Source organism: Apis florea, unplaced genomic scaffold (assembly GCF_048593485.1).
Source record: "Apis florea isolate Af1SG1 unplaced genomic scaffold, ASM4859348v1 contig_3772_pilon, whole genome shotgun sequence".
Classification (NCBI taxonomy): Eukaryota; Metazoa; Arthropoda; class Insecta; order Hymenoptera; family Apidae; genus Apis; species Apis florea.
In genome coordinates this window covers 937,011-960,739 of record NW_028256845.1, presented here as the reverse complement: position 1 = coordinate 960,739, position 23,729 = coordinate 937,011, and the positions used below count along the sequence as shown (strand labels likewise).

Sequence of the window (23,729 nt, the reverse complement as noted above, 5' to 3'; positions counted from 1 at the left end):
AGGAAAGCATACATCCGCCTACCTGGAGAACGTTCTTGGAGCTCATCGCTCGCACGTGTGCCCCTCTAATCAAATAAACCGTAACCATCGAAGTCTGGCATCCGCCCAAGATGCGGCCGTTCCCCTTTTTCTTTTTTCTTTTTTGCATAAATCTGCCCGGTCTATTCCGTTCCAATTACGAATGGATTACGAATTAATCCGATTTTAAGATAATAAATATATACACGTATCCGTGCTACGTTTAACTCGTTATTTGCAATTAAATGTACCAATAGGACGCACTCGAGGGTGGTACCGGGCTATAAACTCGAGTGTGAAGGCCGAGCTTGCACAAACAACAAGATGGCCGCCGAGCTGCAACCCTACACACCCTCATCCCTCTCCGGTGTGCCAACCAAACCCCCCTCAGTTTCCCTAACCTCCTCCAGTCCCCATAACTGCCAACAAACCTACGTCCCACGACGCCAGCCTGCCCCACGGACGGAAGGGTTGTTTTGCAGGAGCGCGTACCTCGTCAATTCTTTCCGAATGTCTGGCCGTTTGAAATATTGGCCGGCCTGACCTGGAAAACGTATTCGGTCCTTCCCTTTCGGTGAATGCGATCGTTAAAAATAACGAATATCCGCGATCAGAGATCGTTTTCTTTTTTTACTTTCTCTCCCCCTTTACCTTTGTTCCTCCCTTTCCTTTTTCTTTCTCTTATTTTTTCCACTCTTGCTTATTGGCCGTCGATCGAACCACTGTTTCGATGAGAATCTCCGCTGGTCGAGATGAACATCGGCTAACACTTAATTAGCCATTGAAATCCTGCAAATAAACGTATTTTATGTAGTTGAAACGTCGTATAAAAAGCGTAAGAAAGAAAGTGAAAATTGTATTAACCCATTCAAGAGATAAAGAAAATCATGCCATTTAAGTCACTTTTCGATTTATCTCGATATCTCAATCGGTTGCCGAGATATAAGGGTTCAAAGTATTCAAGAGAATCGCGAAGATTATGAATGAGTCTCTTACCCAGTGACCTACATTTTTTCCTGGAAATGCGTACTACGCTCTTCTAGGAATCGCGTCTGTCACTTGTCTGGTATTTTAGGTTGGTCAGTGAGACAAGGTGCGAGCGAGAGATCCGAGTAAGCGACAAGGACGCAGATAATAAACGCTCAAAAATTACCCTTTTCTTTACACGACGATATCTCGGGAACCGGAAGTCGTATCGAGATAAATAAAAAAGCATTTTAAAGGGGAGGCTTCCGCGCTTCTAACGATCTTTCATCCATCGATATAGAATCGTTATCGTCGTAGTTATAGCGGTTCGAATTTTTCATAATTTTAATAGAGTTTAATCACGTTTCAAGTCATATCCCGTGACAGACAACGTTTATATCTGGAAAAATGTTTATTTTACAATCGTCTAATGGTATATTGGAAGCAAATTTTAAATTCGTCCTAGATTATTCAACGAAAGTTCGAAGTTATTAGCGTCAATCTTCGATATCCCATTCGGTTCAATGGTATCCTTATCTCCCCTAGTTATACGTGGGACGCATTAGTTATTTGCGATGTTTATCGCGTGGCATGGTAGCAAGGCGTGTCTTATCTCCATCCGGGGTTATTCTGCTAATTGGAGAAATCTTTTTAGCGGTCGCGCGACCAAGCATTAAGTTTCCAATTACGACCCATATGATGGATGAAAGGTACCCTTAGGGAATTCCTCCTCCTGCTCTTATGTACGATCTATGACTTACACCGAGATTTAAACTCCTTCAAAATGATAATTATAAGCATAAGAGGATGTGAGAAATTATAAAATTATAGCTGCTGGCAAAGTAGATGTACGTAGTATTATTATTTTATTTCATATTATTTCTCTCTTATCGGGATAAAGAATTGTAATTTCCTTTTCATATAACCAAGGGAAAATCAATGATTAACTCGTAAGCTTAATTATTCGTGCCCCTTTTACAATTGATATCGTGAGTACACGCGTATCTGTAAGATTTCTATTTCGATTATAAAATATCACTTTATTATCTAATTGGAAAGGGATAAGCAAAACAAAAAATCTTTGTAAATCATCGAATTAAATAGAATCGGTTGCAACGGAAGGATTAATCGGACAGTAACTCGTTTAAATAGATAATAAATGTTATATGCGTGGTAACACAAGTTAGATAGTGAGATGTAATCAAAATTCAGTGAGTGAACGTGCAATTGAAACTCTCTGTCGTTGTGACGACAGATTTCACGGCAATCGCGCCATATGCGTATGAATAACAAAACGGCGCGAGCGTTGAACGAAAATTGTTCGCCAAGTCTCCGCCCGAGTGAACCAACTCGTTTGTCTGTGTGATTTTAACGGATCGCGGAAACTATCCCGGTATCAACGTGGATAACTTTCAACGTGGATGCTCATAAACGGAGGAAGGGTTGCGTTTCAAATTATACGTACTCGAATTCGAACGACACCCATATTCCTATTCATTGAATTAATACAATCTCCATAAAAAGATATTTTATGAATCGCACAAATTCACGAATAGACATTTTTTTATTATCGAGAATTTTATTATTATAACGAATATCAACTTGCCATCGTCGATCAAAGGACGAGGTCGATTTTTCGTCGATGACCACGCATCGAAGTTGTGGCGGCTCACCACGTGGCCGCCACCCTCTCCCCCTCGGTACCAATTAGTGTACAATCGGAAGAGGAAGACGAATCCCGATAGATCTCTACAATTAGCCACGTCGGCCAATCACCGTCCCTTGTGTCGCGCTGCGAGGACACAAAAGAAAGCGGGACGAAAGAGGTCGGGAGGGGTAGGGTGGGATGCTTTTTAAAAAAATCTTGGCAACACGGCCGCCTTTCATTAGTCCTGCCGGTACGGCCAGTGTCTCTTGAAAAGCTTAAGAAGAGGGTTGGCATCACTCCCCTTCTTGGGTCAGTGACGGCATTAAGATTTAGGAGAACCCTCTGTACACCAGTTTCAATATTTTTGTATCAAAGGAATTGAGAAAATTTATCTCTCTATCTTGAATTGTTTCTCTTAAATAATTCGAGGCAGATAGAGATATTATTTTGCGGATAAAATTTACATATTTTATCTGACATATAAATTATGAAACAGCAATGATTAATTTATTCGATAAAGTGTTTAATCGAAAAAAAAAAAAGAAGAAGAAGAAGCGATAGGAAATTTTTAATACCGTGATACTTTTATCAATCGTTAAATCCGCATTTATAATATTTGTAATTTAAAAATCGAGCAGACTTAAAATATGTACTTAATCCTTGTAAATCCGGTCCATATGAATATTCATCGAGCAAGAAGAGTATCTAATTAAAATCAAGTCGAATCAGTTTCCGTTTCTGTTTCTAATTATCGGTCACGTTACTTTATTGTGAATAATTAAATGGACGGGCAGTCCAGACAGATTTATCCTCCCTCCTTTCAGAAGGAATTAAATTCAGATTTTGTAACGGCAATTTTCGCTTAAAACTTGATCCATTAAAATGTTGCAACATTTTCTCCGTAGATATACCACTTGTTGTTTCAAATTTAATCAAAGCTTTGATTAAGTAGTACAAATATATTTCTTCTTTTTTTCTTCTGTTCATTCTGCTCTGTATTCTTGTATTCGTTGCAAGCTTCTAGAAGAACAAATTCTTCTAGAAACTAGATTTATAATAAAAATTTCAATTTATAATATAACAAAGACAATTCTAAAAATCCATCCGTTAAACGTAACATTTCCTTTTTCTTCGCGAATTTAATCCTTTACACGCTTCATGCGAAGAACTCTTATTCTTTTCGACACGATAGAATGTATAAAAAAAGAAAAAAGAAAAATTTCGCAAACGTCACCCGTTAATCACCAGTTAAAAAGCTTGGAAGCAAAGTAGGGAATTTTCGTGTGCATCGATTTTGCAGTAGCGGGAAGAAAATGAAGTAAACGAGGGGAAACGAGGGTTTGACCGAGAGAGAAGAGAGGAACGGTCAGAGGAACAATTTGTCGCGCATTAACAAGAAGTTCCATCCCCCGACGTGATGATGACAATGAACGACGGCGGCCGGGGGTGGTGGTTGCACCTTCGCGTCGCTGACATGACTGCGCCCCTGACGTCATTCAACAAGCAACGTCAGCAAAGAGAATAGGAAAAAAAGAAACAGACGGCGGGAGATCCGCTTGTTTCGAGCCGCGTCACCCCGTTTCTCGCCCCGCTTGCAACCGGCAAGCTTTACCTTTTTTTTCTTCTTCTTCTTCTCCTCCTCCTCCTCGCCGAGTAATCAGCAAATCGTCGAAGCAACCTGGCAAGCGATCGCGGAGGAAGGAAGAGGAAAGAAGAGAAAAATTGGTGGAGGACGTTGAAGGCTTGGTGAAAGAGGGTCGTTGTAACGTAAAGAGAGAGTAAAACGAGAGAGAGAGAGGAGGAAGGGAGGTCGATAAGACGTCGAATAACTCGATTACTCGTCGAGGGAATGTCACTTTGCCAGACCGTGCATCCAAGTGCGAGCAAAATTTCGTTAAGGCGCTTCTCGCGAACTCCCGCCATCCTTTGCTTGTCTCTCGTTACTTATCCACGTCTTTCTTCTTCCCATCATGTGGGGATTTTCGATGATGGTTGAACGTAACTCTTACCATGATAAGGAGTTTATGGATTACAGATATGTGAAATATTATCTTTTTTTTTTTAAGGAGAAGATAAAAGATTTTTAAGAATCAATCTAGATTACCCGCGAATGAATGAAGAAGCATGGTTTAGCTGGAGAGCGAAGAATTCTTGTCTCAAATGCGTTGATCCTTAAAGAAAATGTGGATAATCTGAATTTTATTGTATTTTTTTGCAAAAGCATGGAAGTTGAGAATTTGATGCTATGTTGTCAATGTAGTGCTAGTAATAAGTCTCTAATTACTTATAACGTTAATTGAATTATTGTAGCAATATCGTAACAGTCAAAAATATCCATGCGTAATCGTAAACTTTTTAACAGTGATGCACAACTTCTGAGCCATCTCCAAATAATTTTGAGCTTCATACCGACACTGGGAATGCTTCCAAAGAGTTCCTTGGCTTCTACAATTATTTTAGACAGCTCAACAATGTTGAAAAGTGTTCTGGGACAATGCCAACTCAGTTAAAATTAATTACACAATACCGACCAATGGTATTATCGTTATTTATCTTCTATTACAAGGTACGATAAGACGCTATCAGATGTTGTGTCGTATTTGTGTGTACACGGAATCAATCACTGAATCATGTAAAACTGCGTTGGACATTGGTCTGACTACAAACGATTTATCATCTCACATCAATCTCAATTAATCATATTTTTACGTTTCTTTATTTGTCGTAACTGTTGATCTCCGAAAATCGTTACAGACACTGTTTAACTTAAATATATTATCTTATTTCCAGAAACTGAAGCTAAAACCATGATGCTACAATGTTGAAGATATTAAATAAGACTCTTTTATATAAATCGTTGAATTTATTGCCCATCTTGCTTGATGAATCTTTCGTCCAGATTTGTACGAATCATTATGAAAATTTTATCCACGGAACCGCAAATTTTTTTATTTATATTTCTGTAACTCAAATATTTTTAAGCAAAGATTAAAAGCGTTTAAGCACAACTTCCACAATTTATAGTTTTTCGAACTATGGAGTATTAATTTTCCATTCCTACCGTCCTCTCATTATCTTCCATCCTAACGTTCTGCCATCGAAAATTTCTCCACGGAAATTGCAACCGCATCAGAATAATATCCTCGCGCACACAGGAGCATAACCGTTAATTCGTGGATTTTTCCGATAGGAAAATATGACGCGGAACATCGAGCAAACCCGAATACATGGGCCAAATATCAGCAATTTACGGCGAAAAAAAGGAAAAAAGAAGAAACAGGTTCCCCTGCCTCTCTCGTTCCAGTCGTCCAGGGGATGAGATTCTGCAAGTTGTAACCTCGTTTTTGGCGAAACAGCACGAGTAGCAATTTCTCGCGGGGTAATCGCGAGGAATCCAACGAAGAACCGTGAAAAGGGAGAGACAGTGATGCACGAAATTTGTGAAAACGAGGAGAGGGAGAGAGAGAGAGAGAGAGAGAGGGGTTGAAAACGGGGTTGAGACAGTTGCATGACAGATTATAACGGGTGACCCAATTAAAAGCCGCCATCGTATCCAACGTCGGTGCAATACGTAATTCTGTAACTGACTTGACGTGGTGCATCGTCTTGGAACGTGTCTCGTGTCCCTGAAAACTGTTTACTCGCCACGCTCGATACGCCCGTGGAAATTCGAGATGATCGGTGTGTATAAAGCGAGTGGAAATTATTAATAAAACCGTTGACGCAATCCGTTGATAAATCTTTCTTTTATTCCGTTAATTTTAGTTTAAAATTATTTAATCAGAGTCGCATTGAAATATACGACAAATAAAATTTTGAATATAACAGTATTCTAGTTTAGAAATTCTAAGAATTGCTTCATACTTACTGTCTCGTCAACAATTTAAATATATATTTAATAATTATATTGGAAATCGGGATTTTTAAGCTACATCTTCGATAAAAATTTCATAACTTTTTATGAAAGTTATATCGTAATTTGATAAATATATTAGGTAATTTATTAATAGAGTGAATTATACGAGGAACGAAATTCTTCGCAGAGAATCGATTTCCCTAAAAAATTAAATTTCAACCCTGCATTCGGATCAAACGGTGGAAAGTAGCATTCCCTTTTGCATTAGGTTATCCCAATAATTTAGAATTTTATTTTTTAGTGCACGCTGTACACGGCGCTTTGGATGAAGATTGGCATTCGCTATTCCACGACCGAAAAGCAAACGATACACTCCGATTAGTAGAATGAGGAAGCGGAGAGGCAGGAAAAACAACCGGTCTTGATCAGACAATTGGGTTAAGTAAGTCAAATAGCTACAAACGCTAGATGCTGTTGCATACAGTTAGCAACGCCTCGCGTTTCATTTAATTCTAAATTTAACTAAGGGATATCCTGACTTGATTGACATGAATATTTAGAAATTAATTATTACAATTTAATTTTAAATGTAAATTTTAATATAATGGAAAAAGTAATTGTTCACTGATTGGTGTAAATTTATTCCTCACGAATGTAACGATATATTTAAAAATTAATCTTTTTGGATAAATTGAAATGCAAAAATTGTATTTTTACACGTCGCGTATTATATTTTTATGATTAAAAATTGAGAGAAAAAAAATTGGAAATAATAATTAATATGTGGTAATTTAGATATTGATGAAATTATATTGCACAGAATTCTGTTGATGTATTTCGTATTTATACTCGACAGAGATTTAATAAACTTTATATGAGTGCTTCTTATATATATATATACTGTGGCTGAAAGCCACGAGTTCCAACTTCATAAACGGTATTTCTTAGTTTATGCCGTGATCTACCAAAAATATTCGTCGAAACTGCGAATCGAACCATCGCAAGTTACTTTAATCCGATATCATCTAACTTAGCTGGCATCAGGAAGCAATAACATTTACCAAATCGTGGATACAATCGTTTACAGCGATTGGAAGTTGTTTTTCGTTCATACCAATATCGTAACAACCAATCGAAAATTTGTCATACATACTATACTATACTATACAAAATATCCGTTTCAATTTTAGTAAAGGATTAAAAAAAATTAATCGAAAAACGTCTCATAACATCATTTTCTATTTTATGTACTAATTATATTTACTTTTTCTATAAAAATAGTAAAATCAAATAATAAAATGTAACATGATCAAATCATTTTAATGATTAAAATATCGTAATAATCATGCTAATCATAACAAAACAATATCTTATTTCCTCCTAAATTTGTTCATCAATTTTCTTTCTACATTTTGTTCTCATTCTTAACGTTTAAAGATCCTTATAAAATAAAACCTATTACACGGAATTAAAAATATTAAATTCTTCGCGGAAACAAGCTCGAAACGTCAAGCTTCCGCCATCTAGAGCCGATTCTACGAACTTTCAAGCACGTTGTTGCAACGATGTTGACATTAAGATCGGTGATAGAGATTCCTACATTGAACACGTAGTGCACGGAGTAATCGTATCGCGAGGTGAAGGGGCGAAACATCATAAATGTTGTTTCGAAAGGGAAAAACTTTACGATCACGAGACATGTATGGAACGACAATGTAACGAAAGCGCATTATATTTTCAACGGGCCGCGCAATACTAATGCATTTCACGGAAAATTGCTTTTCCCGGATATATCTCGCGAGGACTTGTGCCTTTGCTTTGCTCTTTTGCGGTGCAATCGCTCCGGCCAAAGCTCGTTGGAACCGCGCCACGCCGCTTCGTTTACCAACGAAATGCAGCAATATGAAATACATTACGGTTTTACCAGGTAAAAAAACATTCGATTCGGAGGAAGCGAGATGAAGCAGCGCGCTCGAAATCTCGAGAGCGTGTGCCGCCTATTTTTCATGCTACGTTTACGCGTACGGTTCCCAGACGGTCGAAAAACAGAAACATAACGTAAATATAAGGGAGAGCTTGCGTCGCAAGAACGGAAATGGCAATCGCGAAAGAACACGTCAAAGCTTTCGCGTACAAGTAACTTTGCAATTTAAGGTACCGAATTATGTATGGAATTGTGCAGATATCAACGAGTTGTGGAAAATTATCACGATAAATTTTTGTGAAATAAAATTTCTCCATTTTACAATACAATAACACCGTGTCCCTATTGTAAATAAGAACATTGTACTCGATCGTGTACATTCACACGATACATTAAATCAAGTGCAATCTTTTATCAACATAATTCTCCGCGCTAAAACTCATTAATTTAATTTCCTCTCGATTAATTAACCCTTAAAACTTTCGCGTATTTTATCATATTTAAGTACAAACGACGCGATCGCCTTAAGCATCGTTCGCGTAATTAATCGTAGCGTAATTCGACCAGAGAGGATCTTTCCAGAAAAATTTCCGCCTTATCCCTCCCGGCCGGATCGAATCGACTCGAGAACGAAAACGTTATTTCTTCGTCGCGCGTAACGTTTCGATCAACGTGCGCGCGTGCAATCGATAAAACGCGATAATTAAAATTTAATTCAGCGCTGCCATCAAACGCCGCCGTCGCCGCCGCGCCCCCAGCCGGGCGTAATTGAGGCATTACTTTTCGATTAAACGCAAGGGAATAGGAAGGAATGCCGACAGGTAAACGGAGAGGAGAACGCTTGGAGGAGAAGGAAAGAGATGGACGCGATCTCTCCGGGAAAAGAGTGTGGTGGGTGTGGAAAGCGATGGTGGCCATGTGATGGGATTTAAATTAGCGGCGTGGCCCCCTCCTCGTGCGACAGATGTCGCAGACTTCCATTAAATGTCGCTCGTTCCACGGCTACCCAAAAGGAGAGGCGAAGGAGGTGGCAAGGAGGAAGATGGAGGGGGAGGGCGATGAAGATGAAAGGAGAACGTCGCGGATGGAAGGAAATTAGTAATACTCGATAAGAAGCCCTTTAATCTACGGGGTGGCTAATCTATCACCTCCTCCAATGAAAACGACATTAAGAATTAATGATACAGGTGTGGTGGCTTCATATATACGAAGAATCTTTATCCGTAGGATGAAATTTAACGAAATTACCAGGCGCGTTCGTTCGCATTGAAACGTGAATTTTCGAGATGGATAAAGGGGATAATGGTTTGGTTTATATAAATGTCACTTTGAAAAATTATTTCGATCTTTGTATAACGTATAACGTTTTTGCAACGTTAACGTGCAAAGGATGTGGCTATAATATGTCAAATTTTTCCTTTTTTTTTTTTTTAACGAGCGAAAGATCACACCGTGAAGATGAAGTTTTCATCGGAATAACGCGATTCACAATGGATCTATGATCTGGAGAGGAGAGGAGGGGAGAAGGGAAAGCTAATCGAAAAATCGAGCCGTCGATGCTTTACGTTATCGGGCGTTGAGCCGCCGCGACTCAACTCGAGAAAATTGAAGCACGGTATCGATTGCGTTTATATACGTGAAAAGAAAACTATTATTAAATTGGATACGACGATTCAGAGACTCGAGACTAGCTGACGACGCTTCCTTTGTGCTCGAGAAATTGCGCCAAGAAGAGCGTGGCCGAGCAAGAGAAATGTATTTTTCGTGGCAGCCTGGCAAAAGCCGGACCAGCTTGACCCGTTCCTCCCGTTTTCGCACGGGCTCTCGTTCTAACTGCTCTCCTCTCCCATCACCTCCGAGGTAATCACGGCTGTCGCTGACCCACCATTTTGTTTCGTTCCAAAGTGTTTCGCCACTTTGCGATCCAAGAACGGAATAAGAACGCATCTCTTCTTTTTTTTTTTTTTTTTCGAGTATTAATCGTTCTGTTGCGATTAAAAACGCATAGGATTATAGATAGAAAAATTATATAAATAGGTAACGATCCGAATATGAGATTATCATACACGTTGAAAATCCAAGACAAATCCGTGATAATTAATTTTCTTGTTGTTAAGATCAAGATGTTGAATTTTATGGTTGCGATTCGTTTCTTCTCGTCAAAAAACAATCGAATGTGTTGGAAAAACTGTTCCCTTCTCTCTCTCGCGCCACGTAAATGTTTTTTCACTACTTGTACTAATAAATCCCGGGGAGAAAAATGTGTGTCCACGCGAAGAATCAGTATACGCGGGCGGATAGTCACGTGTACACGTACGATTGACAAATTTCACAGTCGTTTCCCGCGTCAACTCGTTCGAATCATTAAAATTACCCGGTTGAATTGGTGCCTTCAAAAGCAGCCGGCATACCAACGGTCGAGCACGATGACGGTTTAAATGTTGAAACGCGTTTGAATTTCATCACGGGCCAGTGGCCATGCCTCTTTCAACGTGTGTTATTAATGTCCCGCCGAATATTCGACATATTCCTCCACGCCGCAATTCCATTTTCGAATTAAAGCGCGCTACCGGCGATTTCCTCTGCTTTCGCCAGGAGAAAAAAAAGAATCGCATATTAAAAGTGATCAAACTCTCGCTACGTTGAAACAGCTCGGGTCAACGTTTGTGACAACGTTGTTTTTTTTTTTAATAATCCGGAGAGATTTTTCTGTAAAAGTAAAAGAAAGAGGGATTTCTACGTATTAATAAAGAAGAATATATATAATTTTCACACACGATAAACAAACCCGTACAAACCCGTATAATAAACTTGAACGATTTTGACAATTTTCGATCCATCTCTGAGAGAACTTTATACACGCGGCGCGCGTGCGCTATCTTTCCATCTTCAGATTGTATGTTTCTCCTTAAGACGATTAGAGTTAACAAAAGAGACATCCTTTCCTCGCCAACGAGATTAAGTAGCAAAGTAGCCTTCCCCCATCGTTCGACCTTCAACTCCTTTCTAAAATCGAATACTTCCTCCGATTGTGAAGAAAAAGAAAGAAAGAATGAAAGAAGGGAAAAAATAGCCGACTTTTCCACTATCGTTGAAAACAAGCAATTCGATTGGCTTTCTGTCGTTCCGCGCTTCCTGCGTAACGAAGAAAGTCACGGTCGAAACGCGGAGGATCGGAGGAGCGAGGATTAACGATTTCCGTTCGGAAGGACGCCGGTTTTTCGCAGCCGTCCGAGACGCGGATAACTAATTCTCGATTCTGGAGAGAGAGAGAGAGAGAGAGAGAGAGATACGAGGGGTGATACGAATGTGTGTGTGTATGCAATGAATTTCATCTCGAGGATCAAAAATAGCATCGAGCCAGGCTTTTTCCCCGTGGCGTGGCGTCGTCCAGCTCGCGATATCGGCGCGTGCACGGAACATTAAGCTTCTTTCTAACGAATGCGCGTTGCAATATTTTTCGGGGCGCATATCCGCGCGATAAGAAAAGTTGCGCGTTCTTGGCCGCCGCCGCGATATTCGTCCTTCCTTCTTTTTCACGCTTCGCCGTCCCATCGAAATTACCGTCCAATCCAACGCGTAACGGTTTCCTTTCGCGCGAATAAATCGATTGGCACGCGTTGACGTTAAAGATCCAAAATCTTTCCTGTAACTGCGCCATTGAATTTCACGAAGAAAATAATTTTCACGTCGTATAAATTCGCAGAGTTATAAAAAATCCCTCTCCGTTTTACCCTCCTATTTACTTTTCGGATCTTCGTTGAAACGAGTCCTCTTCCATTCTCATCACCTTCCCTTATTCTTCCTGTCTCTCCTCCTATTCTTACACTACCGTCCCTCCTTCTTATTTTTCCTCTTTTAATTATTCCAGCCATCCTTCCCCTTCCTTCCCCATCGCTTTCGTTATCGCCGCCGTTAAACCGGCCACGAAACGCGCACGAAACGCGGCAGTGATTCATAACGCGATCCTATCCCAACCCGAATCTACGAAATATTGCGATTCCACGCCACCGCCTTAACAACCGAGCACGCCTCTTTTCCAATTCCCCCCTCGCCAACCCTCGCCAGCCCAGCCTCTCGGAATTGGATCCGAACTCTCCGTGTTTACGCGGTTTTTGCGGCCGTCCGCGTCTCGGACGGTTTTTCGCATCCCCCCCCCTGGAAACAAAGTGAATTCGAGTTTTTTTTCGCCGCGCTGAGCACGCCACTTTTTCCCATTCTCCTTACCCTTTCCCCTCTCCGTGTATATACCATCCCCCGGGTTACGGGGGAATGGAGAAACTTGCGGTGGATGAGCTCCTATCGCGTGAGTACACTGTTTAGTACGTTTCTTTTTTTTTTTTTTAGTAGGTATTCGAAAAAAGAGGATGCGCGGTTGGGTCGGTATCTTTTTGATATTGTAATAATTGGATTAATTTTTTCTTCTTCTTTTTTTTTGCGGTGAGAAAACACGATTAACATTTAAATATATCGGATAGAGAGATGAAAATTGGGGAGGATAAAAATTATATACGTCATGATGAAAGGAATGTGTATAAGTTTCCATTAGTTTGATGAAACCATCTCGTTCGTTCCCGCGTATTAACCTTACTTCAAGCATATTTCGCCAGCGAAAGAAGAAAAAAAGAAGAGAACGTTAATTTTCATAAATCACCAAACGAGATTAATTAATTCTCTTCGAAAGAAAATTGAAAGAAACTCACTCGTTGTGATCGGGATACATCGGATTGCGGGAACGGAAGCGGAGTGAGAGTAATTCATAAATTCACGGGTATCTCGTTCCCATCGGAACGTCCAGTTAGAAACAAGTCGCGAGATGGTACAGTTTGGACGGGAAACATTCTTCCGTGGCCGTAGGAATCGACGTCTCCATTAATTAGACACCGGTCGATCGAGCGTGCGACGGACCACGTCGCCATCGCAGCCTCCCGTGAAATTGTCTTCTCGCTGATTTACGACGCGTCCACGCTTGCTTCACGTATTATTTCCTCCGCCGTTTCTTCTCCTCCTCCTCCTCCAAATTTCCTCTCTTTCGTCTAATTCTTCCGTGATCGAGCGCGGATTCGAGAGAGATTTTTCGCGAGAAATCCTCGTTTTCGTCGAGAGACGAATATTCCTCTCCCGAAGTTACTTATTAACTTGCTTCACGAGTTTATTTTTATTGGATGAAATTAGCTCATCTTTCGACAAATGTTCGTATGTTTTAGAAATTTAAAAATTCGAGAGGGATGAGTTGCGTTCCTCGAGAAATTTCTGTCTGTATTTTTTATTTACTTTTTTTAAGGTTTGTTGAAATTTTAAATTGATAATGTGTGACTCGGGTTTTTACTTTCGTATCAGCCCCTGCTCGTAGCTGAAAGGGGTTGATAAGTGAAATAAATTACTGCGTCGTCTTTTATTCAGTTCATTAACATGCATCACTTACATGAATCAATGTCTTTATATAAAGGATTATATTTTTCTTAATTATTCTTTCTACCGTAACTTTATTTATCAAATATTAAAATGTATTAAAATTTATATTTGCCATCATCACTTAGATACTAAAATTTCTCACTCTTCTCTTCTTCTCTTCTCTAGATCTTAAGATTCTCACATCAATCACATTATCAAAAAATGATTACCGAAAAGTTGTAAATTTTGTATAGCATCGATATATTAAAAAAGTAACGCAAGTATTTTTACAACTTACAAAAATCTGACTCTATCCTTCGTTGAATACAATTATTTGTCCAAAGACAAACTAAGAATAATCGAAACAAGGATAGCACGAAAAATCAGGTTCGTATCTTGGGGACGATTTATTAAGAGGTCTCGCAACGTCGAGATCGCCGAAAAAATAAAAACGAGAAAAACTAAAATCCTGGAAAACGGGGGTAACGAACCTTTTATCGCCGATAAATCACACGGAATTACGGGGGCCGTCTAATTACCCCTAAGATAAATCAGCTCGGCTGGTCCTCGTCACGAATACGATATTCACGCGACACCTTTGCTCGCCTGCAAACAAGAAACTTGCTGCGGTGGCACTTGACCCTTGTGCACCGCCAATATACTCGGCGATATATCTGACGACCCAGGAGGGCGCCTGTCAGAGAAGCTGGTATGTGTGTTAAAGAGTAGAAATGATCAGATACGAAATATTGAAGGTTGTGTGAAATCTTTCGAATCGTGGACATTGAGAGGAAGTGGAAAAACGAGGAAGTGAGAAAAAGAATAAAGTGTGGGGCGAGAGGAAGAAAGTGGAGGGAAGAATAAAGGACAAAAGAGAGGGGGAGGGGGGGAGAAATGTTGAGAAGGGGACGACGGGCGTCGATGGAGAGGAAAAGGGATGGAAGGACTTTGAAAAAAAAAAAAAAAAAAAAAGGTGAAAAAACAAGGAATGTCGGAAGATGCAGAATGCTGACTGCTGGGATATCGTGATAGCGTTTCTCGAAGAACACTCGGGTTCGATCAAATAAAACCGAAGAAAAGGAAGAAAGCGCGAGGAAAGAGAGTGGAAGATATCGAGAGCGAGGAAAATAGGAAGGAATAGAATGTAATGTTTGGAGATTGCGGCAACCTTTTATCGCAGTTTTGCAAAATATCCGGGCCGCCTTCCAAAGGTTCTTGCCTGATCTCTGGAGTCAAAAGAGGATGATGAATATTTGGTCTTGTGTTCTCGGGGACATGGGATATTGTTGAATATTGAGAACAGGATAAGGAAATTTTATCGAGTTAAATTTCATATCATAACCGAAGTGAAATATTCGACGATTTTTATTACTTGATTTTTAATTGAATAATACGTAATTGAAATTTTTTTTAGAAATTTCATAATGAAATAATTATATTATATATAACAAGATTGCTATATTGTATGCCACGTTTATCTTGTTTTGTCTCAAATAAATAAAAAAGTTAATAAAGTTAACCAGATAGTATCGGTAATTTTTGAATATGTTGAATTTGTAGAGTAATTGGTGAGACAAGGACAGAGATAGGGTAAAAATATTGAAATCAGCGCCATCTTCAGAGTGCCGCAAATGAAACACATGTATAAAGGACAGAAAACAATAAGAGAAGGATAGAGATAGGGCAAGACTTGACTATTAGCGCCATCTCTTGGTGTTCAAAACATATTTCTTCCAAAGAGATGTTCTTGATATTCAAGAGATGGCACTGTAACTCAATTCCTACTCTACCTTATCCTATATTTCTAGATTTACCTATCAACGCCATCTCTTGGTGTTCAAAACATATTTCTTCCAAAGAGATGTTCTTGATATTCAAGAGATGGCACTGTAGCTCAATTCCTACTCTACCTTATCCTATATTTCTAGATTTACCTATCAACGCCATCTCTTGAGTGCTAAAAACATTTCTTCCAAAGAGATGTTCTTGGTACTCGAGAGATGGCGTTGATTGTTAATTCTTATACTATCTCTATCCTTCTCTCAATATCTTCTGTCCTTTATACGTATGTTTCATTTGCGGCACTCTGAAGATGGCGCTGATTTCAATATTTTTACCCTATCTCTGTCCTTGTCTCACCAATTACAAATTCAACACATTCAAAAATTACCAATACTATCTGATTAACTGGTGTTTTATCTTATCCTATATTTGAAAGGGATAATTTTGATACTGAAAAAGATGACATTAATTGTTAAGTCTTACCTTATTTCTATCTTTCTTCCAATATCTTCTGTCTTTTCTATGTATGTTTCATTTGCGGCACTCTAGAGATGGCGCTAATATTTTTTCTATTTCCATCCTTCTTGCACTATTTGCTTTCCTTATTTATTATTTAGTTCTTTATTTATTTTATTAATTCTTCCACTGATGCCGATTTCTATTAACGTTATTGCATCATATTCAATTTATTAATTAAAAATCTTAATAGAATTCATTTCATTTAATTTTATATAACTCAAGTATATATACAGTGTCTGAAAAATATGAGAACGTCAGCACTTAGAAATTTCTGAGATATCTTTAAACAATATTTTCCTTTACAAAAATTTCCGCTATAGTTTTGTTAACGAATTATTAATAAAAAAAACATATATAATACAACATAATATAAAACATTGATCAATCATGTAGCATACAGATTAATCAAGTCATGATGATAGTATTAAATATATACTAGTTAAATACTACTCCAAAAAATACTAGTGTATGAAAAAAAGTCTGTTGAATATAACAAATATTTTTTTATCAAACAAAAATTATATCAAATTATATTTTATTCAGAAACAAAAAATAAACTAATTAATAATATTTAATTATTACACATATAGGACAAATCAAATTTATTCATTCAAAATAAATAATAAATAATGAAAAATTGTAATATGAAAAAATGAATATAAAAAATTAATTTTTAATAAATAAACGATAAATAATATATATTTAGAGAAAGGGAAGAAGAGGCAAAAATGATAAAGAAAGAGGAAAAGGACGATAATGATAAAGATAGAGAGGAAGAAAAGGATAATAAAGAAGATAATAATAAGAAAGAGAAGAATTATAAAAGAGCGAAGAAATTCTATACGAATGTTTTATACGAATGATATTAATTAATTAATTTGATTATTCTTGATTAAAATGATAATTCAATTTTTTCTCGAAAATATTTATTAAAAATATATTTTTTTTAACATGTTGCTTGGACTTGTTTAGCCAGTGGCATGTACCCAACACTACTATTGTAGTTTGACTAGTCTATACGCTTTATGATTAACCAATATTTTTTATTAATACTCGTAAGAAAAGGAAAATGTTGCTTGAAATTACCTCAGAAATTTCTAGTTATTCAATATTTCTACACTTTTGGAACAAGATTTTTGGGATATATAGATTTTATATATATAGATTTTTGAATTTTTATATATTGTATTTTATATTTTTGTATTTTAATGATATGTAATATCTTACATTCGTGAAAATAACCAGAAGAGTGAGGCAATGAGTATATTACTAAATATTAATATAAGATAAGGATACAAGTATATAATGTACAAAATGAGGTTAAACTAAGATACTTTGAAAAAAATAAATAGATTATGAGAATTTCTCAAAATTTTTAATACTTTCACTTCTCTTACATATCAACAGAATTAAGAACTTTCTCTTTAAATATGTCCTCTGCGTATCAATTTTGTCATTTATGCAAATATTATATTTTATTTTTTAAATAAATGCAATAATTGAAAGAGTAATTTGAACATTTTAAATAGTTGAAAAATTTTTACATTAAAATTTTTATACGTTTTATAAAGTATTTTTTATATATTTACAAGAAAACAATATTTTCTATATTTTCTATTCAATATTTTAAATATCTATCTATACTATCTATCTATATCTATCTAATACAAATTATTAAGATATATATAAATTTAGCTTATTAGATAACATTAGTAAAATAAGTATTTGTATCATTTTATGTTTTTTCATTTATAATGTATTAAGAAAATATATTCGTTATGATGAAAATTCATTTATAATTTGTAAATGAATAATATTTATAAATTATAAATATCTTTGTAATTTGAATTCTACTTAAAAATGAAAATTTGTGTTTATTATATTTCTAAAAGAATAATTTCATTTACTTCCAATAACATAAAGATATTATTTTCTTATTTCTAATAATAAAATCTTTTTTTCTTTTAAATAAGTAATATAATATAGTAATTTAAAATTAACTATTTTCGTTAGAATCAGTCTTGAATTTCTTAAACGACATGCTCTTTCTTAAGAATAATTTAAGAATAATAATACTTCTTGCACAAGGATTGAGTATATGCAATTTTCCATATTTTTTGTCAATATTTTATATTGACAACATTCCTCAATTACTATTAATAATATTATTACAGTATAATGAAATATACGTAATAGATTATTCCAAAAATGTAGGAACACCGATTAACTAATTAATTGTTATTCATATAGAACATTTAATAAAATTCCTCTACTCCATCATCTTTTTTTTTCTCTTCTTTTGTCATCCTGTTTTTCTTTCCTTTTTATCATCTTTTTCTTTCTTCTTTTTATTACTTTTCTCTTTTTTCTCTTCCCTATTCTTATCTTTCTTTTCGACTCTCGTTTATCATCTTCTCCTTCATCTTCTTTATCCCTTTTTTCTTTTCCTTTATCATCTCCCTCTTTCTCTTTTTTTTAATCATTCTTTTCTTCTTCCCTTTTTTCCCTTTTCTTTCTTCTTTATCATCCTGCTTTTCTACCTATTCTTTATCACTCTCTTCTTTCTTTTCTCCTTTTTCTTCCTTCCTTTCTTTATGACCAATCTTTTTCTTTTTTTATCATTCTTCTCGATAAAAAAATTTATTATTTTCTACAGTTTTTCTTCGATATTGTTTAGACTTGTTTGTATTCGGCCAACAGTACATACCCAACACTACTTTGATTATTCTACGAGTTCCATGAAACGCGTTGACCAACGTTTTTTGTCAATAACTCGTTAACAAAGCTTTAACGAAAGTTTTTGTAGGAAAATGTTGTTTGAAATTCGTTAAGAATCTTCAATCGATATTTCTAAATTTTTAGGATCCCTGTATATAATTAACATCTTAAATTTCATCTTATTAAATTTATAGTACATTTTCCACGCTTTCTGCCAGTGTCCTAATTTGCATATATGATTATAACTCGGTGTACTTTCATTTTTTTCTTCATTATCAATATTACATGGATATAAGAGAAACATTTCACAAGAAGAAAAGAAAGCGTTCATTCCCTGTACCTCTGTTTGAGTTTCAATTAGTCTCTGTTACTGATAAATAAAAGAAGAATACAGGTGATTTCGATACAAGTTGGGTGCCAAATTTTCACTCATCGGAGTTTCTAGAAGCATCTTGATGCACTTTCGCAACTTTCCATGAAACACATACATATATGTACATGTATATATATATATTGCATCTTTCTTGATTCTAGGAAATGTTACTGGCTCAAAGAGAGAAAAGTGAAACATTGTATAAACATTTAAGATGAAAATTAATATTAGTTCAAAACTTGTAACATCACAAAGTAAAAATAATTTACAAAATCCATTTAACAGAGAACAATCTATATAATATTTATCAATAATTCGTCTTCGTATCAAAATATCAAGTCAAATCATAAGTGCAAATAATTTCATCTTTAAAACCTTGTCCCCATTTATCGTTCCTTCGCTCATAATCGATGATACATAGCTTCGAACTCGTTCACCTTCCCTCCCAATCATCTATGAGTCCCCTAATTGTGTAACGAGCACCGATAGGTGAAAATGGTGGGAGTTGGTGGACGAAGACTACGACACTCGAAGAATCACCGTGCACACGATCAGTTCTTGTATCGCCACGGTTACGGCGAAACTCTTCTGTCGCGAGATGCTCGTGTCCATGCAAATGTTCTTGTTCACCGCACTGTTCCTCGGAGTTTTCGGTATCAACAGGGAACCCCACGGCCCGATCCAAGAAGCCATCCAGAATGGTGTCGCGGCGCGTTACAACAAGGAAAATTGCATCTGGAGACGAGGGAATGACAAAGATTCGTGCCCCGATCCGGACGTTCGAATCTATCTTTACACGAATGATAAACCGAGACGAGAACTCGACTCGAGGGAGTCGGATTGGCTGCGTCAGGACTATGATCCAACGAAAGAAAATGTTCTTCTTATACACGGATATGCAGGTGCATGAATATTCGTTTTACTCGATACACTTGGCCAGTAACAGAATAAAGAAAAGCGTTTTACCCATGTCTGAATTATTCGTTATTTAAAGGATGAATCAAATCTTATGTTCCATCTCCATCCTTTAATTTAACATTTGAACATTGCATGGAATATCCACTACACAATACTGACGAAACTTTTTCTTCTTTCTTCAGGTGGTGACGACACCCTGCCTATATCCGTTCTTCGCGACGCCTACATACGAAACGGCAGCTACAACGTGTTCCTGGTCGATTGGGGTGCCCTTTGCCCGTCACCTTGTTACCCGGCAGCCGTATCGAATCTTCGTCCAGTTGCTCGTTGTCTCGCAGCCAGCCTGACCACCTTACGAAACCTGGGTCTACCTATCTCGAGGACAACCTGCGTGGGACACTCGTTAGGCGCCCATATCTGCGGGATTATGGCGAACTTTCTACTGTTCAGGATGCACAGAATAATCGGTTTAGACCCGGCTCGACCCCTCGTACGTCCTGGATACGTAAATCGGTTGGACAGCGGTGACGCGGACTTCGTCCAAGTGATCCACACGAACGCCGGATATTACGGGGAGGGTGGGCGCATGGGCCACGTGGATTTTTGCGTGAACGGTGGAAAAGTGCAACCATTCTGCGAGAACAAACCGAATTATCAACTGTGCAGTCACGTCTGGGTCGTTTGTTACATGGCAGAGAGCATCGACAATGGGGGCCAGGATTCGATGGCCGAGCCGTGCACGAGGAGGTGTCCTTCCGGACCGAGAATCGCTCTCAGAGCCGGCGAATATGTGACTATGGGGCAGCACACACCGCTCGGAACCAGGGGCTCTTTTTGCTTCACCAGCAAGTATCCACCTTACTGTCCTAAATATAGGAACGGGCACGGTGACGAGAGATGTTGCGTACCGGAGGACAAGCCTGTCACGTTCTAGTGACAACGAGAAAGTTATTGTAAGTTATTGTAAGAGGGATACAAGATGCAAGACTGTACATAAAATATAGTGGAATAAGACGATTCTCGTAACAAGAATTAATGTAAATTATTAATGGACGGTATTCATAAATTGATATTTTCTTGTTTTGTATAGAAACATTCGAGCTAATTATTCGTACCAAGTTTTAAAATGTGAAGAAAGAATATTAAGAAATTTGAATTTGTCATCAGTGAACATAGAAGCATGTTTATAACATCGTTTTATAACGTTATCATTAATAAGACAATCAGAATAAACTCGTTAGCTAAACAAATCAAAAAAATATATAAAATCATTTTTTAATAATTAGGAATACCAGTTAACACAAGACACTCGGTATTTATCCAAATGGAAAATGATCATACTACTCACGGTTGAAAGATACGCATGTCGTTTGTACTACGAATCAATTAATATTTTAAAAAACTGTGTGTGAATGGTAGTCCAGATCGTTGCTTAAGCATGAAGCAGGTGTCCGAGGACAAGTGGATCTTCGTACGGTATCGCGACGCGTGTAGTCCAATTCCGGAACATGATTGCGTATTCAGCCGCGGTATATACCGCCCGGAAAAATCTTGCGTTCGTGATCTACCGACCTATCAATCCCGTTAACCGCTCCACTGAACCTCCTATAAATGTATTCATGACAATGTCCACCGAGCGGACAACTGTTTTGTCAATCTTACCTTGCGAAGCGTCGTTGTGCAACCGATTGTTCCAATGATTTGCACGTTCGTGTAATGCTCGTGTAACGATAACCAATTTCGTGATAAAGTTGCATAACGTATTCTAATTTGTTGCTTAGAAATAGCAGTTTCGAGATCTTCCGATATTATACATCTGCAAATTAAGAAACATTGTTAGAAGAAATTATTAATGAAAAATGTGTTCATTTTCTTACCTTTTTGAATTTTTTGTTATTTATTTCGACAAAGTTTGCTTCTTCTAATTGTTTTATTATTAGGAAATTCTTCATATAGCTTTAGTTTAAAGATCTTTCTTTTTTTATCGTTTTTAAGTTAGTATCTTATTCTTAGAATGATTTTTATTAAAAGATTCGAGAATAATGTGGTGAATAATGATCTTTCTTTATAAGAAATTAATATGTACTTACTCATTGTACGATGTCTAATGTAGCATATGTAAGAAATAAATAAAACAAAATAAAGCTGAATATTTTCACTTTCTCGATTCTTTTTCTTTAGTATCCAATATTTTAATTGTTATAATAAAAACAATTTCAAAAAAAAATCCAGATCCAGAAAATTCAACGAACCATCTGTTTCCGTTCTTCTAAACTTTCGACCGATTTCCTTATTGCAAGTGTTGTTCAAGTGCTTCGCATTCTCACGATTTGTCCGATGCACAAGTGCAGTGGTTCAGAGACATTACAATGTACAAACAATTTCTCCAAGAACTTAAATGAAAAAAAATAGAGTGAATATCGAAAGATGTTATTGCACGGAAGCTCGTCGACAAATCCAGACATCATCGAGTAGGCGACGAACCGGCGCCCCACTGTTCCAAAAGTGTTTCGGGAGACATCGATACCAGAAGTTGCCAAGATCCTTGGAAAGGCGACACATAGACGCGACACGATCCTCGACAACAAGAACTCGTGTCTCTACAGATATTTCCTCTTGAGGGCAGCGGTTTTTGAAATTTGTTTAATAACTCGGCTATCAATACGTTCCAAAGATCTTCCGCGTTACATGATGAAAAACATTGACCCTGTTTCAAGGCCGTCTTCGGGGAGGAACGTTCGATTCAATGTCACAAGCATTTCTTTTTCTCAATGAAAAAGCTAATTTATTTCAGAATTAATATATGTAAATGAAGTACGACAAGACATTTGTCAAGTTAATTTTCATTATAAATTCACAGATACGTATTTAAGATTTGATTTGAATATAAGATAGGACTTGTCAAGCTATATTTCCGTGCAAATTTTATCGATATATATGTTTAATAGATATTCAAGGTGTTATTTAGAGTTATATTTCAAATAACAAGTAATTTTTTAAAAATAAAAATTGGAAAAGATTAATGAATAATAAAATGTTACGTCACATCTTCGTATAAAAGGTAATTTATTATAATGATAACGAGTAGAAAATTATATCGATTAGATTTAAATCTATCTTAAGTAACGAAATAATATCGATAAAAATATTTTGGTATTCGAACTAGCGTAATGTATAGAGTGAATAAGTAAAAATATGCACAAATAAATGCTTCTCTTTGATTGACAATTATATAAAGGATAATACAGCGTTTGTAATACTGTCAGACTCCCATTTTTTCGTGTGCTCATCGTTACATTTTCAGGAGCATATTTCAGGAACCATTCTTAATAATAATTATTATTATAAATATAATAATTATTCGTTTATTCTTTTCATAAGGCACTAGATTGTACTTATTTACATTCATTTTTATATTTAATTAGGCGCTCGTATATTCGCTTATTTCAAGCACTTGTTTCCATTCAAAAAATATATTCTTCATTCTTTCAATTATATTATATTACTGTTCAATTAAATCATTTCATAAAAATTTCGTTATTCTTATTTCATTACAAAAATTCGATGCATCGATTATAAAAAACTTTCAATGTAATCAAGAATTTGTTTAAAA

The 23,729-nt window shown here is 36.7% G+C and overlaps 1 protein-coding gene across 1 annotated transcript; it reads left to right on the top strand.

Annotated features, from left to right (window-relative positions):
• Nucleotides 1-19,727: 19,727 nt before the first annotated feature.
• Nucleotides 19,728-22,278, top strand: LOC100864225 (phospholipase A1). The gene is made up of 2 exons (XM_003691309.4): nucleotides 19,728-20,100; nucleotides 20,299-22,278. The coding sequence occupies exons 1-2, from the start codon at nucleotides 19,797-19,799 to the stop codon at nucleotides 21,048-21,050; spliced, it is 1,056 nt and encodes a 351-aa protein (XP_003691357.1). The 5' UTR covers nucleotides 19,728-19,796; the 3' UTR covers nucleotides 21,051-22,278.
• Nucleotides 22,279-23,729: the final 1,451 nt, after the last annotated feature.